The sequence below is a fragment of the Puma concolor genome, chromosome B2 (assembly GCF_028749965.1).
Source record: "Puma concolor isolate L17-30 chromosome B2, mPumCon1.1.hap2, whole genome shotgun sequence".
Classification (NCBI taxonomy): Eukaryota; Metazoa; Chordata; class Mammalia; order Carnivora; family Felidae; genus Puma; species Puma concolor.
This window is the reverse complement of record NC_141671.1, coordinates 53769630-53790955: the sequence shown is the minus strand read 5'-3', so window position 1 is coordinate 53790955 and position 21326 is coordinate 53769630. Positions and strand designations below refer to the sequence as shown.

General features: G+C 36.6%; 1 protein-coding gene across 6 annotated transcripts in view; it reads left to right on the top strand.

Moving 5' to 3' along the window:
- The window catches only part of HMGCLL1 (3-hydroxy-3-methylglutaryl-CoA lyase like 1), a 296847-nt gene that overhangs the window by 106868 nt on the left and 168653 nt on the right, over positions 1-21326 (top strand). Inside the window, exon 8 of one of the 6 annotated variants that reach the window (XM_086707098.1) lies at positions 12698-13300. The exons of the other annotated variants lie outside the window; for them this stretch is intronic. Within the exon in view, the coding sequence (XP_086563224.1) occupies positions 12698-12742 (45 nt within the window). The 3' untranslated portion in view covers positions 12743-13300. Of the gene's footprint in view, positions 1-12697; positions 13301-21326 lie in introns of those variants that run through there. 6 annotated transcript variants of the gene reach the window in all.

The window sequence follows — 21326 nt, the reverse complement described above, 5'->3', positions numbered from 1 at the left end:
TGTACAAATTTTAGTATTATTTGTTCTAGTTCTGTGAAAAATGCTATTAGTATTTTGGCAGGGATTGCATTGAATCTGTAGATTGCTTTGGGTAGTGGGGACATTTAACAGTATTAGTGTTTCCAGTCCATGAGCATAGAATATCTTGACATTTCTTTGTGGAGTCTTCAATTTCTTTCATCAACATTTTATAGTTTTTAGAGTACTTGTCTTTCACCTCCTTGATTAAGTTTATTCCTTGTTTTTTTTTATTCTTTTTAGTGGAATTGCAAATAGAATTGTTGGCTTAATTTCTCTACTACTTTATTAGCATATAGAAACATAAACACTTTTTGTGTATTGACTTTGTATCCTGCAACTTTACTGAATTCATATTTTGTGATAGTTTTTTGATGGAGTGTTTAGGGTTTTCTACATATAGTGTCAGCAAATAGTTTATGTCCTTGCCAATTTAGTTGCTTCTTTTTTCTTGTCTGAATAGTGTGGTTAGAACTTACATTATTATGTTGAGAAAACTGGAGCGTGGATGTCCTTGTATTATTACTGAAAAAGTTCTCATTTTTTAACCATTAAGTGTAATATCAGCTGTGGGTTTTTCATGTATGGCCTTTGTTATGTTGAGGTGTGTCTCCTCTAAAACCAATTTGTTAAAAGGTTTATCATGAACTGATGTTAAATTTTGTCAAAAGCTTTAAAAAGCTATATTGAGATGATAATCTCATTGTTATCCTTCCTCTTGTTGATGTTTATCACATTGGTTGATTTGCAAATATTGAAACATCCTGGCATCCCTGAAACAAATTCCACTTAATTGTGGTGAATATCATATTGTTGAATGTGATGTGCTAATATTTTGTTGACGATTTTGCATCAGTATTGATCAGAAATATTGGCCTGTGGTTTTCTGTTTTTGTAGTCCTTATGTGGTTTTGGTGTCAGGGTAATTAGGTACTTGGAAGCTTTTCTTCCTTATTTATTTTTTGGGATAATTTGAGGAGAACAAATATGAACTCTGCTTTAAATGTTGGTACAATTCCCCTGAGAAGCCTTCTGGCCCTGGACGTTAGCTTGTTTAGAGTTTTTGACTACCAATTCAATTTTGTTGCTACTAATTGGTCTGTTGAGGTTTTGTGTTTCTTTTTATTCAGTTTTGGAAGAATGCATATTTATAGAAATCTGACCATTTCTTCTAGGTTATCCATTTTACTGGCATATAATTTTTGATCGTATTTCCTTATCATCCTTTGTATTTTTGTGGTGTCAGTTATTACTTCTTTATTTCTGATTTTATTTAGATTGTATCTTTTTTCTTGATGGGTCTGGCTAAAGATTTATCAATTTTGTTTCTCTTTTCAGTTCTTGGTTTCATCAGTCTTTTCCATTGTTTTTTGCTTGTTTGTTTGGTTTGTTTTGTTTAACCTTTGTTTCATTTGTTTCTTCTCTAATCTTTATTGTTTCCTTCATTGTACTTACTTTAGGCTTTTTTGTTTTTCTAGTTCCTTTAGGCATAAAGTTATTTTGTTTATTTGAAATTGTTCTTACTTCTTCAGGTAGGCCTGTATCACAACTTTCCTCCTTAAAACTGCTTCTGCCAAATTGCAAAGTTTTTGGACCATTGTCTTTTCATTTGTCTCCATGTAGTTTTTGGTTTTCTCTTAATTTGTTCGTTTACCAATTGCATGTATAAATGGGGTGTTAAAGTTGCCTACTATTAGTGTATTACTGTCAATTTCTCCCTTTATGTCTGTTAATATTTGCTTTATGTATTTACATGCTCCATTGTTGGGTTCATAGATATTTACATTGTTGTAACCATCTTGTATTGATCCCTTTTGCCAGTCTTGTTACATTTTTTGTTTTAAAGTCTATTTTGTGTGTTCTAAGTATTGCTACCTTGGCTTTTTTCCCCTTCCTTTAGCATATATTTTTTTTAATCCCTTCACTTTCAGTCTGTATGTATCTTTAGGTCTGAATTGATTTTCTTCTAGGAAACATATAGATGACCTTTTTTAAAAATCCATTCTACCACCCTGTATCTTTTAATTGGAACATTTACACTATTTACATATAAAGTAATTGTTTTATAACTTTAAGAGAGCATGCAAATGGGCAGAGGGAGGGAGACAGAATCCTAGTGCAGACCTTGATATCATGCACCATGAGAGATCATGGCCTAACTGGAAATCAAGAGAGGCCCAACTGACTGAGCCACCCAGGTGCTCCTCAAGTAATTATTGATAGGTATATACTTCCATTTTGTTAATTATTGTCTGGTTGTTTTTGTAGTACTTCTTTTTTTCCTTTATTCTCTTGCTTTTTCCTTTTGTGACTTTCTGTAGTGTTATTCTTGGATTTCTTTCTCCTTATTTTTTGTGTATCTTTTATAGGTTTTAGGTTCGTGGTTATCATGAAGGTCATTTATTGTGCCCTAAGTACATAGCAATGTAGATTAAGTTAGTGGTAACTTAACTTTTTTTTTTTTTTATTTTTTTTTAACGTTTATGTATTTTTGAAACAAAAGGAGACAGAGCATGAACGGGGGAGGGTCAGAGAGAGGGAGACACAGAATCCAAAACAGGCTCCAGGCTCTAAGCTGTCAGCACAGAGCCCGACGCGGGGCTCTAACTCACGGACCGTGAGATCATGACCTGAGCCAAAGCCGGCCACTCAACCGACTGAGCCACCCAGGGGCCCCAGTGGTAACTTAACTTTAAACATATTCTTAAAGAATTTTCTTGGGGCACCTGGGTGGCTCAGTCAGTTAAACATCCAACTTTGGCTCAGGTCATGATCCTGTGGTCCTTAGGCTCGAGCCCCGTGTTGGGCTCTGTGATGACAGCTCAGAGCCTGGAGCCTGCTTAGGATTCTGTGTCTCCTTCTGTCTCTGCCCCTCTGTCACTCAGGCTCTGTTTCTCTTAAAAATAAATACACATTAAAAAAAAATAATAAAAATGAATAAATAATAAAAGAACATTCTGTACTCCTTTGTCCATGTTTTATGTATATCTTGTCCTATTTTACATATTTTTTCATAATTTTCTCTTAATTATGGCCTTTTCTTTTCCACTTAGAGAAGTCCCTTGAGCATTCCTGGAAGGCTGGTTTAGTAGTGATAAATTCCTTTAACTTTTGTTAGGGAAACTATACCTACCTTTAATTCTAAATGATAACCTTACCAGGTAGATATTTTTGGTTGTATGTTTTTTGTTTTTTGTTTTTTTCTTTTCAGCTCTTTGTAGGTCACAGGGACTGGCATGATATATTTTAAAGTTTCTGTTGGAAAATCAGCTGATAGCCTTATGAAGTTTCCCTTTTACTTTTTAATTCTCTCTTGATCTTTAACCTTTCACATTTTAATCATTGTGTGTTGTGATTTAGACCTCCTTGGGTTCATCTTGTTTGCAAGTGTCTGTGCTTCCTAAACAGGGATGTATATTTCCTCTGCCAGGTCAGGGAAATTTTCAGCTATTATGTCTTCAGTGATGTTTTATGCCCCTTTCTCTCTCTCATCTCCCTCTGAGACCCCTTGTAATGGCAGTGTTGGTTTGCTTGACATTGACCAAACTCAACCCTTAAGCTATCCTTTTTCTTTCTGGTCATCATAGGTGGTGTCTTCCAGCTCAACTGGTCTGTTTTTCTGTATCCGTTAATTTCCTTTAGTGTATTTTTCACTTTATTTTTTTTTTTAATTGATTGTTTCTTTTCTGTCTTTTCTGTTTCTTTGTCAAAGTTCTCAGTTCTTCCACTATGCTCTCCATTCTGCTGAGTTTCTTTATGGAAGAGATAGGGGCCTGAAACCCACATGGGCACAAATTGGGAGTTCCCAGGGTTCTCCATGCCTAGGCCATGTTGGTTGGTTGGTTGAGCAGACCCTAAGCCAGCAAGTCTTGGAGCACTGTGCACCAAAAGTATCCTAGCAAGCCACCTGGAGACAAAGTGGTGTGGGCATGGAATGTGATTGATGCCAGTATTCCCTTGGTGGGAATACAAGTGAGTGCTAACCAGGGGTGTCCCAGTGTGCCATGCTGGGGCCAGTCCGGTGGGATGCCCTGGTCTGGTGTGGGCTAGGGGCTTAGGGTTCACTGAGGTAGTAGGCCAGCTAGGGTGCCTGTATCCTTTTCCCATCCATTCTGTCATTGTGGAGGGGAACTTAAACCATGGTGCCCACTAGCCCCTTCAATCTGGAGAGAGTTCCAGTGGCTCTATGTCATTTGGAAGGGTTCCAGTGCTTGTCCCTTTATATTCTAGTTGCTCTTTTAAACCATGACTTTTTTTCCTGTGCCCCCATGTGTCCAGGACTAGTGTTGGTTAGGGACCTAGGACTCACTGAGGTGGCTGACTAACTATTGCACCTGGAACCTTGCTTCCTTTGCTATTGAAGTGTTGAGGGAACTTAAACCATGGACCTTTTCAGGACCTCAGACCCAGAGAGTTTCAGCACTTCCCCTGTCATTTGGCAAGTTCTTTATATTACAGTTGCCCTTTATAAACCCTGGCTTTTCTCTGTTCCCTAGATCAGACAAATCTGCCTTCTCTCAGTATCATCTCTCCCTACTGTGGTTGGCAGTGTAGGGGATCAAGGTGCCCTTGGTACCATGTTTGTATTTCTCTTGTTGATTCTCTATATAATCTCTGTCTTGTGCAGAAGCTCTTGAGTCAGCATTCCATTCTTCTTCAGGATAAATTGCTTTACAAAGAGGTATAGATTTTCTGTGTCCATGGAGGAGGGGAGTTCATGGTCTTCTCGTGTCACCGTCTTGGACTGGCATTCTTGTCGTTAAGTTTTGACAATTTATTGTGTATCTCAATGTAGCATTTTTTGGGCTCAAAATATTTAGGTCTCATGGGGTTCTTAGATCCAGATGTCTATTTTCTCCCCATATTTCGGAAGTTTTCAGCCAATATTATGGTACATATACTTTTTGTTCTTTTGTCTTTCTCATGCCCTCTGGAATTCCCATAATAAGAACATGGTTCTTTTTCATTGTATCTCATAATTCTGTTGGCTTTCTTCACTCCTTTTCATTTTGTTCCTCTGATAATTTCAAATGTCCTATCCTACAAGTTGTGGATCCTTTCATCTGCATGGTTGAGTCTCCTTTTATAACTCTCTTTGGAATTCATTTATTTCATTTTTCAGCTTAAGAATTTTTTGTTGTTTGGTGGTTTCTATTTAACTTCTCATTTTCCTGATTTTGTTTAGTTGTCTGTGTGTTCTTATAATTCACTAAACTTCTTCAAGAGGATTACTCTGGATTATGTTTGTAGATATCCATTTGTTTACAGTTATTGAAGCTTTATTAATTTCCTTTGGCAGTGTTACATTTACCAGACTTTTCAAGATCTGTGAATTCTTACGTGGTTATCTGCACATTTGAGTAAACAGTCTCCTCTTCTGGACTTTGAAGGTTGGCTATATAGGAGACAGTTCTTCACCAGTCAGTTCAGTTTGAGTTTCTGAATGTGTCTGTGGTAACATCCTTGGGCAGGTGGGTCCTGCCATTAGGATTTATTTTTGGAAAAGGCATTTATTTGAGCTCAGAGGTGAGGGTTGGGGATATGCTCCTGGTCGAGAATAGTTGGAAACTACTTCAGGCTTGGTTCCATGCCCAAATAACTTTGTAGAATGGGCTCTATGGTTGCCAGGATTCTTTGCTTAGACTTATTAAATGGTTGTGATTGGGTACTATATTCACTGGTAGCTGAGGGTATGAATTTGCTTCCCTGCCCTGAGATGGCAACTCAGTGGGATCCAAGGCATACATAGTTCATTGTTTGGGTACCCCAGTCAGGCAAGAGTGTGCACTGGATATACTGGTCAGGTGAGGCCACTAGTTTTGTTCTGCATATGGAAAAGCTAGGAGTTCTGTCTGTTCAAGTGCCACTGTAAGCAGTGCTGTTAGATGAGCCGCACAGCTTCCCAAGTACTCTCACAATTGTCAGATGGGCTGAAGCTGTATTCAATTGTCAGAGGGACTATGAATTAGTTTTCTTGCATAGGCTTACTGAGATAAAGGGCTCAAAGATCACTAAGCTTCTTTGTGGTGATGCACATTCCATGTTCCCTTGGCCCAGTAGTGCCACGGGCTTTAGTTTGTGGGTGATCAGCTCTGTCTGCTGTCAGCTCAAGCATTGGTCAGTTACACAATATTTACGTATTCTTATCAGACTTTCTGGTCAAAATGGGGTTAAGAAGCATGCTCTATAGTGAATAGGACTATGACACCTTTCCTGCCTGGGGAGAACTGGTAGGCAAGGTCAGGAGCTACACCCAGCGATGGATGATGCTAAGAATTAACTCCATGCCTGGAGGTAGCAAGCAAACCAACCCACCATACTCGGTACTGGCTTTGCTCTGACGGTTATTGACTATTGCTGAGTATATATATGTGTGTACACATGTATATACATGTGTGTATGTGTGTGTCTGTGTCTATATGTGTGTGTGTGTGTGTGTGTGTATAAAATTTGAACAGTGAGTACTCTAGTTGTGGGAAGAATGCATGCAAGAGTAAGCTCAGTTACTAATTGACCTTGTAGAGTTTGCAGTATGAGCAGAGGGAATTTCAGGTAAGTGTCACAGGAACCCACGAAGACCATATCCAGTATTTGATATTTGCAAATCAGGACAGCTTGATTAATGCCTTGTTTCAGGAAGCTCACTCCAAATTCTATGTGGAGGATGAACTAGTGGGATTTGGGGTGATGCAGAGATGAAAAGGCAAAGTTATAGAGACACAGACACTAGGGAGAAGACTACTGCAATAGTCACTTCCTGGTGATAAATGATAGGAGGGAAAACAGAATGAAGGATACATATGGGAAATATTATTCCAATGCAGACTCAGTGGGACTAGGAATTGCTCATGAGTATTTCTAGGTGAGGGTAATAAAGAGGAAGGGTAGATTCAGGCAGTCAGAGTAATGACTCCAAGACTGCAAATTTAGAAAGTAGGTGATTAGGATATTTTATCTTTCCAAGACATTGCCAGTTTTATGAGAACAAATGCAGTCACCTGTTAATGATAGTAATCCATATTTCATGAACTCATGGTTCAACATGACCACAGCAAAATAATTCCTCAGGATTGCTTCAATCCCTAAGGCAAATAGACTTTTGGAAGGCCTCTCTGCCAAATAATTTAAAAGTGCAGTCAAAACTAAATTCTACATTTTTTTATTGTTTAAAGTAGGTTTTAAAGGGGCATATTAATTGGGGTTTTTCCTTTTTTATTGAGATACAATTGAAATACATCACTTTATGAGTTTCAGGTGTAAAGCATACATATTTTGTGAAATTATTTCAGTAATTTACCATCCAAATCTCATATGTAGACAATAAGAACTAGAAAAAAAGGAACTTTTTTTGTAATGAGAACTCAGAATTTATGATTTAACAATTTTCATATATATCATACAACAGTATCAAAATGTATATTACAGCACAAGTACTTGTTTATAACTAGCAGTGGGTGTCTTTGACCACCTTGCTCCAGTTCCCTCTCTCTCCACCACTTCTGGTAACCAAAAATCTGATCTCTCTGGGGTTTTGTGTGTGTTTTAAATGTAAATGATGTAATTCAGTGCATGTAAGTTTTTGTCTAACTTATTTCACTTAGTATAATTTCCTCAAGGTCCACCCATGTTGTTACAAGTGGCACAATTTTCCTGGTTGTTTTTTTTTTTTTTTTTTTTTTCTGCTGACTAGTATTCCATTGTGTGTATACATACCAAACCTTCTTTACCTATTCATCCATCAATGGTCACTTAACTTAGGTCTTGACTATTATAAATAATACTTCAATGAGCATGAGGTGCAGTTTCCTTTGGATATATTTGTAGAAGTGGTATTGCTGAATCGCATAGTTCTATTTTTAGTGTGTGTTTTTTTTTAATTATGATCCCTCATTCTGTTGTCCTTAAGGGCTGTACCAATTTACAATCCCACCAGCAGTGCACAAGTTTTCCCCTTTAACTACATTTTCACGTTTTTTTTTTTTTTTTCTTGTCCTTTCACTGATAGCCATTCTAGGGCAAGAGGTAATATCTCATTGTGGTTTTAATTTGCATTTCCCTACTGATGAGTGATGGTAAGATCTTTTCATGTGCTTCTTGACCATTTGCATATTGTCTTTGGTAAAACGCCTACTCCGATCTTTGGAGAATTTTTTAATAGGATTTTCATTTTTTGGCTATTGAGTTATATGAGTTCTATACATAGTCTGCTATCAAAGATGTTCTGCAACTTTTTTTTTCTTAATCTGTAGATTATTTTTTCATGTTATTGACTGTTTTTGCTACAGAGCTTTTTAGTTTGATGTAACCACACTTCTTATTTTGTTATTTATGCATTAGATATCATATGCAAATAATCATTGCCAGACTCATGTCCGGGAGTTTTTACTATTTACTTCTGGAAGTTTCATGCTCTTACATTTAAGACATAAACTCATTCCAAATTAATTTTTGTGAGTAGTGTAAAATAGGGGTCTAGTTACATTCTTTTACAGGTGAATATCCAGTTTTCTTGACACTGTTTATTAAAGACTATCTTTTTTCCATTGAATATTCTTGAATAACCTGTCAAATGTTAAACCTATTTCCTGAGGTTATTTCTGGGCTTTCAATTCTGTTGCATTGATTTTTTTTTAATGTTTATTTTTGAGAGAGAATTCATGCACATGAGCAGGGTAGGGGCAGAGAGAGGGAGACAGAGGATCTGAAGCAGGCTCTGCATTGACAGCAGAGAGTCTGATGCAGTCTCAAACTCAGGAAATATGAACTCACGGGGCACCTGAGTGGCCCAGTCGGTTAGACGGCTGACTTTGGCTCAGGTCATGATCTCATGATTCATGGGTTCAAGCCCCGGGTGGGGCTCTGTACTGACAGCTTGGAGCCTGCTTCGGAATCTGTGACTCCCCCTGTCTCAAAAAATAAAATGTTAATTTTTTTTAAATAATAATAAAAAAAAAGAAATGTGAGAACTTGACCTGAGCCAAAATCAATGCTGAACCCACTGAGTCATGCAGGTGCCCCTGATCTGTCTTTTTAAGGTCAATACCATACTATTGTGATGACTGTAGCTTTGTAAAATAGTTTGAAATTAGAAGTCTGATGCCTCCACTTTGTTCATCTTTCTCAAAATTGCTTGGCAATTTTGAATCTTTTATAGTTCCATATAAAGTTAAGGATTGTTTTTCTACCTCTGTAAAAAATGCCATTGGTTCTTGGTAGGGATTGCATCAAATCCATAAGATGGCTTTTGGTACTGTTGATATTTTAACAATATTCTTCCAATATATGAACACAGGATACTTTGCATTTATCTGTGTTTCCAGGGTGTAGAGCTCTTTTATCTTCGTTATTTTTTTATTTGAAGGTATTATAAATGGGGTTGATTTCTTTTTCATATAATTCACTGATGAATAATCCTAATGGTTTAGGATTTTCATTATATAAAATCATATTATCTACAAATATAGACTATTGTACACTTCCTTTTTAATTCTGGTGGCTTTGTTTCTTTCTCTTGCCTGATTTCTCTTGCAAGGATTTCTAGTACTATGCTGAATAGCAGTGGGGAAAGTGGGAACCCTTGTCTTAGTTCTGATTTTAAAGGAAAAGCTGTCAATTTTTCTCCACTGAGTACAATGGTAGCTGTAGGATATCACATATGGATTTTAGTATGTTGAGATTCATTCCTTCTATATGTAACTTGCTATTTTTTACAATTGTAAATGAAGCTTCATCAGATACTTTTCATTCATCTATTGAGATGATGGGATTTTTTTTCTTTCATTACAGTGTGATGTAATTGATGTTGAACCATCTTTGCCTCCCAGGTATCATACCCACTTGATCGTGGTGGATGATCCTGTTAATGGACTTCTCAATTCAATTTATTTTAGTTTTTAGTATCTAATATTTTATTGAGAATTTTGGCATCTGTATTCATCAAGATTGATACCAGTTTTCTGGTAGTGTCCTTTTCTGGCTGTGTTATCAGGGCAATACTGGCCTTGTAAAAAATGGGACTGTCTACTGCTCTTTGCAGTACTCTTATTTAATAAATTTCATCATTGAAGACTCTTGCTCCTGGGCTTTGCTTTTTATTTCTTGCTAATGCAGTCTTATAGGTGGTATGTTTCTAAAAATTCTTTCACTGCTTCTACATTGCTCAGTTTGTTGGCATATAGTTGATCATGGTAGCCTCTTATCCCCTTTTGTTGCTATCAGTTGTAAGGCTTTCTTTTTCATTTTTTTCTTCCCTTGTCTAGATAAAAGTTCCTCAAATTTATCTTTTCAAAGAATCCCGAGTTTGGTCTTTTTCTGTTTCAATCTTTTTTCTTTCCTTTTGCTAACTTAGGACCTAGTTCTATTATTTTAGTTCTTTAGGGTGTACAATTTACTTGGGGATTGTTCTTCTTAATGTAAGCATTTGTTGCAATGAACTTCCATCTTAGAACTTATTTTGTTGCATCCAGTTTTTGGATTTTGTTTCCATCTTTAAGATACTTCTTTGATCAAAGAACTGTTTGAGAGTGTGTTGTTTAACTTATTCATAAATATTCCTGTATTGAGTTCTAGTTTCATAATGTTGTAGTCGGAGAAGACACTTGGTATGATTTCAGTCTTCTTGAATTTGCTAAGACTTGTTTTGTGGCCTAACCTATGGTATATCTTATTCTGTCATTGTATAGAAGGTTCTGTATGTAGTGTTAGGTCCCTATGGTCTATAGTGTTGCTCAAATCCTCTGTTTTCATCTTGATTCTCTGGAATATCTACCCATGTTGAAGTGGAATATTGAAGTCCCTGAATATTATTTCATTACTGTTGTCGCCTTTTGCTTAATATATCTACATGATGGGATGACTTCTTTTACATTATGTAATGACCTTTACCTAAGTTCCGGGGTTTTTTGTTTTCTTTTGTTTTGTTTTTAATTACCATTTGCTTTGCTTGAAATACCTTTTTCCATCTTTTCAATCTCAGTCGATGTGTCTTTAAGGTAATTGTGTTTTCATGTAGATAGCATATTGATGTATCTTACTTTTAATCCATTCATTTTATATCTTTTTCATCTATTTTTATTTGAAGTAATTACTCATAATAAAGATGGTCAAGTCTGCTTTTGAACCTATTGGAAGTTAATGGATTCTTCAGTTCTGAGACTTCATGGTTTCTGTTTCTTTGTTGAACTTCTCATTTTGTGTTAGGCATTGTTTTCCTAATTTTGATTACGTGTCTTCATGTTCTTGTAGTTCAGTAAGCTTCCTGAAAGCATTATTTGGAATCCTATGACAATTCATCGATCTCCATTTCATTGCAGTTATTGGAGCTTTATTCATTTCTTTTGGTGGTGTCATCTTTACCTGATTGTTGGGGTTCTTGATCCCTTATGTAAGTATCTTAATAAGAAGGTTGCTCTTCCAAACTTTGCTTTATCATAAATAGTCCTGCGCCAATCAGTTTGGGTTCTTGAAGTATCTGCTGGTAGTGTCCTTGGCCATGGGGGCCTCTTACTATTGTCTGTTTTTATGCAAGCCAGTTGTTTACTCCCACCCTTGACCTCAAGATTAAAGGCAGTTGGATTAGATATTTGGCTTGGTTACCTGCCCCATTGAGGCTGAAGAATGGTCTCATTGGTTTGGGGGGTTCTTTCATATGGTTACTGGATGGTTGTGCCTGGGTACTATAGCCAACATGTGGTGGTACACTAAGCTTATTTTCCCTGGGGTGGCCTGGGCAACAGGACAAGAGCATGACTAGTTTGTGTAGCTTCTAGGTATTTTTGTCAGCCCTTGTGGTCAGCTGGGGCAAGGTTGGGTTGCAGCAGGTTTGACCATCATCTAGCACCTTTGCATGGGCAAACCAATCTCTAGGGCCAGTAAAATTCCTTGAGGATTTGAATCAGGCAGAAATGATTGCACTGATTTCCATGGTCAGAGTGCACCATTAACTTGGTTCTGCAGTTAGCTGGTTGGGATACTTCCTGAATGAACTCACTCTGCCAAGAAAGGAGTGTGGCTATTACAAGCCACTCCCCCTTCCTCAGTCATAGGCAGATTCCCCTCAATCCATATAGTGCAAGACCCCAGTCGGATGTTACCCAGCCTGATGTCACCACGAGGCTATTATTTTTTTCCTCTAGCAGGACCAGAGGCTCAGGGCAGACCTCTTAGCATGGCACTGAACTAGCAGACAGGTGATAGAGTCACCATGTAGCTGCTTCTCTTACCTTTCTAATAGAGTATCCCCTCATCTCTTTGATGCATGAGGGTACTTCAGGCCCATTCCTCTGTTCGAGGATTATCTTAGGGGTGTCTTGTCCATGAATACTCTTGTAAGGGAGAGCAAGGTCAGGAACAACTGATGTCACCATCTGGGTGATATCATTCCTCCTATTGGGTGGGTGTTAACAACCAAAAAATCGTTTAAAAATTTGAATACTCTGGCTAACAATGAATAAAAAATTGTTTTTACCTACAATCCCATCCTGCAGGGGAAATTACTAATTATTAAAATAGGGCATCCTCAATCATACATATATAATAATGTATATATGCATAATTAAAGAATGCTTTTGATAGTATATTAAGCTAAAAAACTCGTACCTCACTATTACCACCCGTACACATACCTGTATGTTTAAGAATTGGTTTTGGGTGAGAAGCAAATTTGGAATTTATTTTTAAGTCCAAGGGAAAAGAGGATAAAAGATGGAGCACCAGAATGAGCTGAAAAAGTGTCTCATGGGGTAGGAGAAAAGATATTCTTGAGTCCTCGAATCTCAAGGAAGAAGTAAATCAAGAAGGAAGAGGTAATTGACTATGTTAAATGCTGGGAAAAGTAAGATGAAGACCACATATTGATCATATTGTCTTCTCTTAATTGCTTCTGCCTTTGGAATTGTGCTTAGAAGAACCTTTACTACTCTAAAATTATATTACTTGCATACTTATCTTTTCTTTGGCTTCATTTTTTATATTCAAATCTATAATCCAGCTGGACTCTACTTATGATGTACTAATTTTCATATAAGCACATTGTTACCCACTTATTGCATGATTTCTTTCCTCACCAGTAGCAAATGTTCAGCTATGACAAGTGCTATATTTTTACATTTTTTTTTCTCACATAAGACAACTGTGGCTTACCAGGGTTAGATCAGTTGTACAAAGCTTCCTGTTTGAAAGATTGTAGAACCAGGATAACAACTTAGGTTATCTTGGCTTTTCATGTCACTTAGGCCTCTGTATTTCATACAAGTGTAATATGTTAATGGGACTTAGATTTTAAATCTAATACAAATGTCATGACCCCTATATTAGTCTTTTTATCAAACCATTCTTATTTTTAAATATTTAACTAAATTTATCCAAAACCTCATCCTCAAAAATTTAGAAAGGATTGACTTAAGAATATCATATTTCCATTAACAAATTGTATACAAATGAAAGTTGTTTATTTTCTTTCTGTTATGGCTTACAAATGGAGATTTCTGCCCTGGATGAGAATTACCTTTTCTTCCTGATTTTGAATTCTTCCTTGTATTTTATCAATCTTTTTCTCTCTTTATTCACAAATTGAGTTTCCCCAAGGCTCATTTCCTCATTCCTAAGTATTTAGTTGGGGAAAAAACTTTTCTTACAGGATATGGAAAATGTTTACAACATCAATTTCCTGAGGTAAAAAGTTGAGGTTTGAAAAGGATGCTTTGAGAATTAGATTCCTTTTACTTTGATCGCATAATAACTACAGATAACTAAATAAAGCTCACATTTCTTAGTAAATGTTTTCAGTTCAGTAAACATTCTTAAAGGAAACATTTACTTCAATAACCAAAACTCACTGTTTTCATTGAAGGTCTAAATTAAAAAAATACTGTTTCTATTCTGTAAGAAAAGAAAATCCTATTTATTTTTCTACATAGACATTTTGGAACACTTCCCCTTGAAAATACACAAGACTTTATGGCTAACAGACCTTCACGTGAAATGTATTAGTATTCATATCAGCTATGAGAAGGCCAACAGTTTTCCATAGCTGAATCTACTAAAAAATGAAATATGACTTTATTTTTTCCTACTTTGACTCATTTGCTTAAATCTGAAGGCACTTCAGGATCTCCACTGTGTCTGAGACTATGTTTGCCAATGTGGTTATGGTGTTTGCTTATTGAAAATCATGGTATTTACTGCAGCTATGGAAACAAATAGTGTATTCCTATCTGAAATTCTAGGTGAGTGTGTTCATTTTTGGTAGGGGTAGGAAGATGTTACTAAATTAGGAAGAAGTTGAAAAATAAAAACAACATTAGGGGAGAGGCATGAAGAGTAGCTTCTCTTGGCCATTTGGCCTGAAAAGGAAGTTGAAAAGAGGACATTTGTAAGGAACTATCTGACAAATATGTTCATTATCGTTCCCTTCAATCTTGTTGCACAATGTTAGATGAGCAGATAAATGTGTTGATTTACTTACCTTCTTAAAAAAATCTTGCTGTGGATTTATTGAAGCTAACTTCTTCAAGTGCTAACTTTATATTCTTGCATGACAAAAATAGGCTGGAACTGAGTTCTGGAAAGAAGACATGCCCTAAACTCTGATATGCATCTTGTATCCCACTTATTTAACCCCGGGAAGAATTTGAGTTTTAGAATCCTGATCTAAATTTTTTAAATAGATTGTAGTTGCATGGGATAAGAAATAGTAAACTCCTTACTAATCCAGAATTCTAATGGAGTCTGTGGTGTTTAGTAGGTATGGGAATTGTAGATTAGTTGGAATTGGGGGTTAAAATGAAAGCAGTATATCTGCACATGTATATTTATAATTACCTCTCTGTATACTGTTTTACCTGAGGCTTTTTACACAAATCTTTTTTTTTTCAATTAAAAAAAAGAAATCATTAAAACTTGGGGGAAAAATGAGTATGCATATACAGTGTAAGATTATATGAGGATCACTTGGGGTTCTATAAATGAAAAGGGTGAGAGAGTCAGGGGATTTGTAATTTCACATTCAATGAAAATTTTTGAGGAAATTAAGCGTCCATATTTCAACACATACACAGCGCAAAATGCAAATATAATGCAAGAGTGCTAATTAAGAACAACAGGCCTGGTAAGTGTTTTCAGCAGACAGAGTCTCCCACAGAAAAATATGGAAAGGCTGATAAAAATGATGCATATATACAAAGCACAAGCCTGTGGAGGATGAACCCTACATTCATAAACTCAGTGTCTTGCACTATAGTATGGGAGAGTGGCGTGGGTGATTTGTTTAAAGAGAAGGAAGAAATATGACAAATTAACACGTAAGGACATTTGTCTTCATATTTTGAAAATTTATGGAAACATATTAGTGAAGAATAACTTTCTAAAGGAAGATTTTGAATTTACCACAAAAAGAAATAGTTCTATGTGAGAATAACCAGAACAAGAGTGGGTTTAGGGGTCGTCATTGTCAAAATGGTGACATAGTTCTACTTGTGAGAGAAAGCAAAGTCAGGAATCACCTAACAACTATTCATGGACAAGAAACAACTGAGAGAATTGTAGAACACAGGAATTAGGCTGAGGCACCACCATCCACTTGAGAGACCAAAGACAGACTATATTAAAAGGGTAAACTGAATAGCTACACCATGAGCACATTTCCCCTTTCTAGGGCTAACACAACACCATGCAATAGGTCTCCTCTCAGCCTCTCATTCCTCCAGTGGGAAGACAGAGCCTGTGTGTCACTTCCAGTCACCCTTCTCCCAGCATCGTGAATGCCTCGAGCCTCTGCTCTGATTTCACCTTACAGAGCTCATAGTGGATGCTTCAGGGATTAATCCCTGGGAATCTGTGCTAGAAAGAAACAGCTTCCAACAAACAGTACATGGATCTTAGCAGGCTGAGTTTCTATTCATATAGTCCAAGTACTGGTCCCAATTAGTTTTCTTCATCTGCAGATCCAAGCTGGTGATATGCTTTAACCAGGGAAGTCAGTGGGGGTGCAGAGCTGTCTATTCTGAGCCCCCAAATGAAGAGTTTTGCTTGCTCTGGAGCCTGGTCTGCCCATGCCGAGGCAGAAGAGCTGAGTCATAACCTCACTACCTACTGATTATGATTTCTGGCCCCCACCATTAGGAAGAATATTCAGGAAATTGAGAATCCGAAGTGGGCCATCACAGACCACCCAGTGTGGCACAAACAACATATGACAGCAAAAATGAGAACACCTACAAACTATAAGGCAAGCAAGTGGACAGAGCTAATTGCACACCCAGCACAGCCAGTGGCTCTATTCAGCCATGGAACATGGTATAGGTCTCCTTGTGTCAAGACAACATTTCAAAGGTACAAAGATAACATACAAAAATTTGTGTGACAGAGCAAAAGCAGTTCTAACAAGGAGGTTCATAATGATAAATATTCTAATTTTAAGCTTCAAGCAACTAGAACAAATTAAGCTCTTCTAAGTAGGGAATGAAGAAACAATAGAAAAAATAAATGAATTGATGGACCTTTAGCTAGACTGAAAGGAAAAAAAAAAGACTGAAAATCAGAAATGAAAGCGGAGATACTAGTCACCAATACTACAAAAAATGCAAAGGATTAGAGGGGCACCTGGGTGGCTCAGTCAGTTGAGCATATGACTTCAGCTCAGGTCATGATCTCACATTTCATGGGCTTGAGCTCCTCATTGGGCTCTCTGCTGTCAGTGTGGAGCCTGCTTCAGATCCTCAGTCCCACTCACATTGTCTCTTTTCCTCTCTCTCAAAAATAAACTTTTTTTTGAAAAAAGGATTAGAGACTACTATGAATATCAAAAAATGAACAACCTGGAAGAAATGAATCCCTAAAGACATATATAACCTACCAAGACTTAGTTACAATGAAATAGAAAATCTGAACAGACTAATTACTATTAAGGAGAATGAACCAGTACTTAGAAACCTCTCAACAAATAAAAGTCTAGGGGCACCTGGGTGGCTCCATCGGTTAAGTGTCTGACTTTGGCTCAGGTCATGATCTCACAGTCTGTGAGTTCAAGCCCCATGTCGGGCTGTGTGCTGACAGCTCAGAGCCTGGAGCCTGCTTCAGATTCTGTGTGACCCTCTCTCTCTCTGCCCCTCCCCTGTTCACTCTCTGTCTCTGTCTCAAAAAGAAATAAATATTAAATTTAAAACTAAAAGGTCCAGGACCAGATTGCTTGAGTGGTGAATTTTATCAAACAATGAAATAAGAATGCTAGCCCTTGTCTAAGTGTTCCTAAAGCTATAAAAGGAAAGAAATATTCCAGACTCATAATGTGAGGCCAGCAGTATCCTATATAAAAACCAGATTAGAGGCCACAAGCAAAGAAAATTACAAGCCATATCCCTGGTAAACTGAAATGCAAAAATCCTCAACAAAATATTAGCAAACTACATTTAACAACACATCAAAAGGATCACATACCTATTCAAGTGGGATTTATTCCAGGGATGCAAAGATGGTTCAACGTTCACAAGTCAGTCAACATGATATACCATATATACACAAAGAATGATAAAACACATCATCTCAATAGATGCAGATAAAGCATTTTACAGAACTTAACATCCATTTATAATAATTGTCAACAAAGTAGGTGTAGAATAAAGAGAACTCCATAAAGACCACATATGACAGCCCCACAGCTAACATTATACTAAATGGTGAAAAGTTGAAAGCTTTTTCTCTAAGATTAGGTATAAGACAAAGATGCTCACTCTCTTGATTTATATTTAACATAGTACTGGATGTCCTAGCCAGTGTAGTAAGGCAGGAAAAACGAAATAAAAGGGATCCAAAGTGTAAAGGAAGAAGGAAAAGTGTCCCTATTTGTAGATGACCTACCACATATTGAAAACTGTTAGAACCAAAAAGATTAAACCAAGGACTCAACCAAAAAAATAAACTTTTAGAAATAATAAATTCAATAAAGTTGCAGGATACAAAATCAATGTACTAAAATGTTGCATATCTACACATGAATAACGGAAATTAGGAAAATCTTATTTACAATTACATCAAAAAGTATAAAAATTGGCTAGGAATAAATTTAACCAAGGAAGTTAAAGGCTTATACACTGAAAACTATAAGATAGTGATTAAAGAAATTAAAGAAGATACATATAATTTGAAAGATATCCCATGTTCATGGATTATAAAGTTAATGTTAAAATGTCTGTATTGCCCAAAGTGATCTACAGACTCATTTTAATCCCTATTAAAATTCTAATGGCATTTTTCATAGAACAATTTTAAAATTTGTGTGGACCCACAACTCGTGCAACCACTGTGGGAAACAATATGGAGGTAATTCAAAAGGTTAAAAAGAGAACTACCCAAAGTCCAGCAATCACATTACAGTTTATTTACTAAAAGAATACAAGAACACTAATTCAAAGGGATATAGGCACCCTTATGTTATAGTAGCATTATTTACAATAGCCAAGATAGGGAAGCCTCTCAAGTGTCCAACGATTAATGAGTGGATAAAGATGTGGAATATGTATGTACGTATGTAGGTATACACACATATAATAAAATACTATTCATCCATATAAAAGAATGCAATCTTACCATTTGCAATGACATGGATGGAGCTAGAGAACATAATGCTAAGTGAAGTAAGTCAGAGAAAAAAAAATAACCTATGCTTTCACTCATATGTGGGATTTAAGAAACCAAAAAAATGAGCAAAGGGGAAAAAGAAAGACAAACCAAGACACAGATTCTTATTATAGAGAACTGATGGTTACCAAAGGGGAGGTAGGTGGAGGGTTTGGTTAAATAGGTGATGGGGGTTAAGGAGCCACATTTGTCTTTATGAGCACTGAGTGATATATGCAAATGTTGAAACACTATACTGTACACCTGAAACCAATATAATACATATTGGGATTAAAATAAAAACTTTTTTTAGGAAAAAGTCTGGAAAACCTCCAAAAGCATGGAGGGTAAAGAACACCCTACTAAATAATTAATGGGTCAACCAGGCAATTAGACAACAAATTTAAAAATATATGAAAACAAATGAAAATGAAAATACAACAATCCAAATGCTTTGGGATGCAGCAAAGGCAGTCCTGAGGGGAAAATACATTGCAATCCAGGCCTATCTCAAGAAAAATCCCAAATACAGTATCTAACTGCACACCTAAAGGAAATAGAAGCAGAACAGCAGAGACAACCCAAACCCAGCAGAAGAGAAAGAATAAAGATCAGAGCAGAAATAAACAATATAGAATCTAAAAAAACTGTAGAGCAGATCAATGAAACCAAGAATTGGTTTTTTGAAAAAATAAAATTGATAAACCTCTAGCCAGGCCTCTCAAAAAGAAAAGGGAGATGACCCAAATAGATAAAACCATGAATGAAAATGGAATTATTACAACCAATCCCTCAGAAATACAAGCAATTATCAGGGAATACTATGAAAAATTATATGCCAACAAACTGGACAACCTGGAAGAAATAGACAAATTCTTAAACACCCACACGCTTCCAAAACTCAAACAGGAGGAAACAGAAAGCTTGAACAGACCCACAACCAGTGAAGAAATTGAATCAGTTATCAACAATCTCCCAAAATAAGAGTCCAGGACCAGATGGCTTCCCAGGGGAGTTCTACCAGACATTTAAAGCAGAGATAATACCTATCCTTCTCAAGCTGTTCCAAAAAATAGAAAGGGAAGGAAAACTTCCAGACTCATTCTATGAAGCCAGCATTACTTTGATTCCTAAACCAGACAGAGACCCAGTAAAAAAAGAGAACTACAGGCCAATATCCCTGATGAATATGGATGCAAAAATTCTCAATAAGATACTAGCAAATCAAATTCAACAGCATATAAAAAGAATTATTCACCATGATCAAGTGGGATTCATTCCTGGGCTGCAGGGCTGGTTCAACATTCGTAAATCAATCAATGTGATACATCACATTAATACAAGAAAAGAACCACATGATCCTGTCAATCGATGCAGAAAAAGCATTTGACAAAATTCAGCATCCTTTCTTAATAAAAACGCTTGAGAAAGTCGGGATAGAAGGAACATACTTAAACATCATAAAAGCCATTTATGAAAAGCACATATCTAATATCATCCTCAATGGGGAAAAACTGAGAGCTTTCTCCCTGAGATCAGGAACACAACAGGGATGTCCACTCTCACTGCTGTTGTTTAACATAGTGTTGGAAGTGCTAGCATCAGCAATCAGGCAACAAAAGGAAATCAAAGGCATCAAAATTGGCAAAGATGAAGTCAAGCTTTCACTTTTTGCAGATGGCATGATATTATTACATGGAAAACCTGGTAGGCTCCACTAAAAGTCTGCTAGAACTGATACATGAATTCAGCAAAGTTGCAGGATACAAAATCAATGTACAGAAATCATTTGCATTCTTATACACTAATGAAGCAACAGAAAGACAAATAAACTGATCCCATTGACAATTGCACCAACAAGCATAAAATACCTAGAAATAAACCTAACCAAACATGTAAAATATCTGTATGCTGAAAACTATAGAAAGCTTATGAAGGAAATTGAAGAAGATATAAAGAAATGGAAAAACATTCCGTGTTCATGGATTGAAAGAATAAATATTGTTAAAATGTCAATACTACCCAAAGCTATCTACACATTCAATGCAATCCCAATCAAAATTGCACCAGCACTCTTAAAGCTAGAACAAGCAATCCTAAAATTTGTATGGAAGCACAAAAGGCCCTGAATAGCCAAAGTAATTTTGAAGAAGACGACCAAAGCAGGAGGCATCACAATCCCAGACTTTAGCCTCTTACTGCAAACCTGTAATCATCAAGACAGCATGGTATTGGCACAAAAACAGACACATAGACCAATGGAATAGAATAGAAACCCCAGAACTAGACCCACAAATGTATGGCCAACTCATCTTTGACAAAGCAGGAAAGAATATCCAATGGAATAAACACAGTCTCTTTAACAAATGGTGCTGGGAGAACTGGACGACATGTAGAAGGATGATATTAGACCACTTTCTTTCACCATTCACAAAAACAAACTCAAAATGGACAAAGGACCTGAATGTGAGACAAGAAACCATCAAAACTCTAGAGGAGAAAGCAGGGAAAAACCTCTCTGACCTCAGCTGCAGCAATTTCTTACTTGACACATCCCCAAAGGCAAGGGAATTAAAAGCAAAAATGAACTATTGGGACCTCATGAAGATAAAAAGCTTCTGCACAGCAAAGGAAACAATCCACAAAACTAAAAGGCAACCAACGGAATGGGAAAAGATATTTGCAAATGACATCTC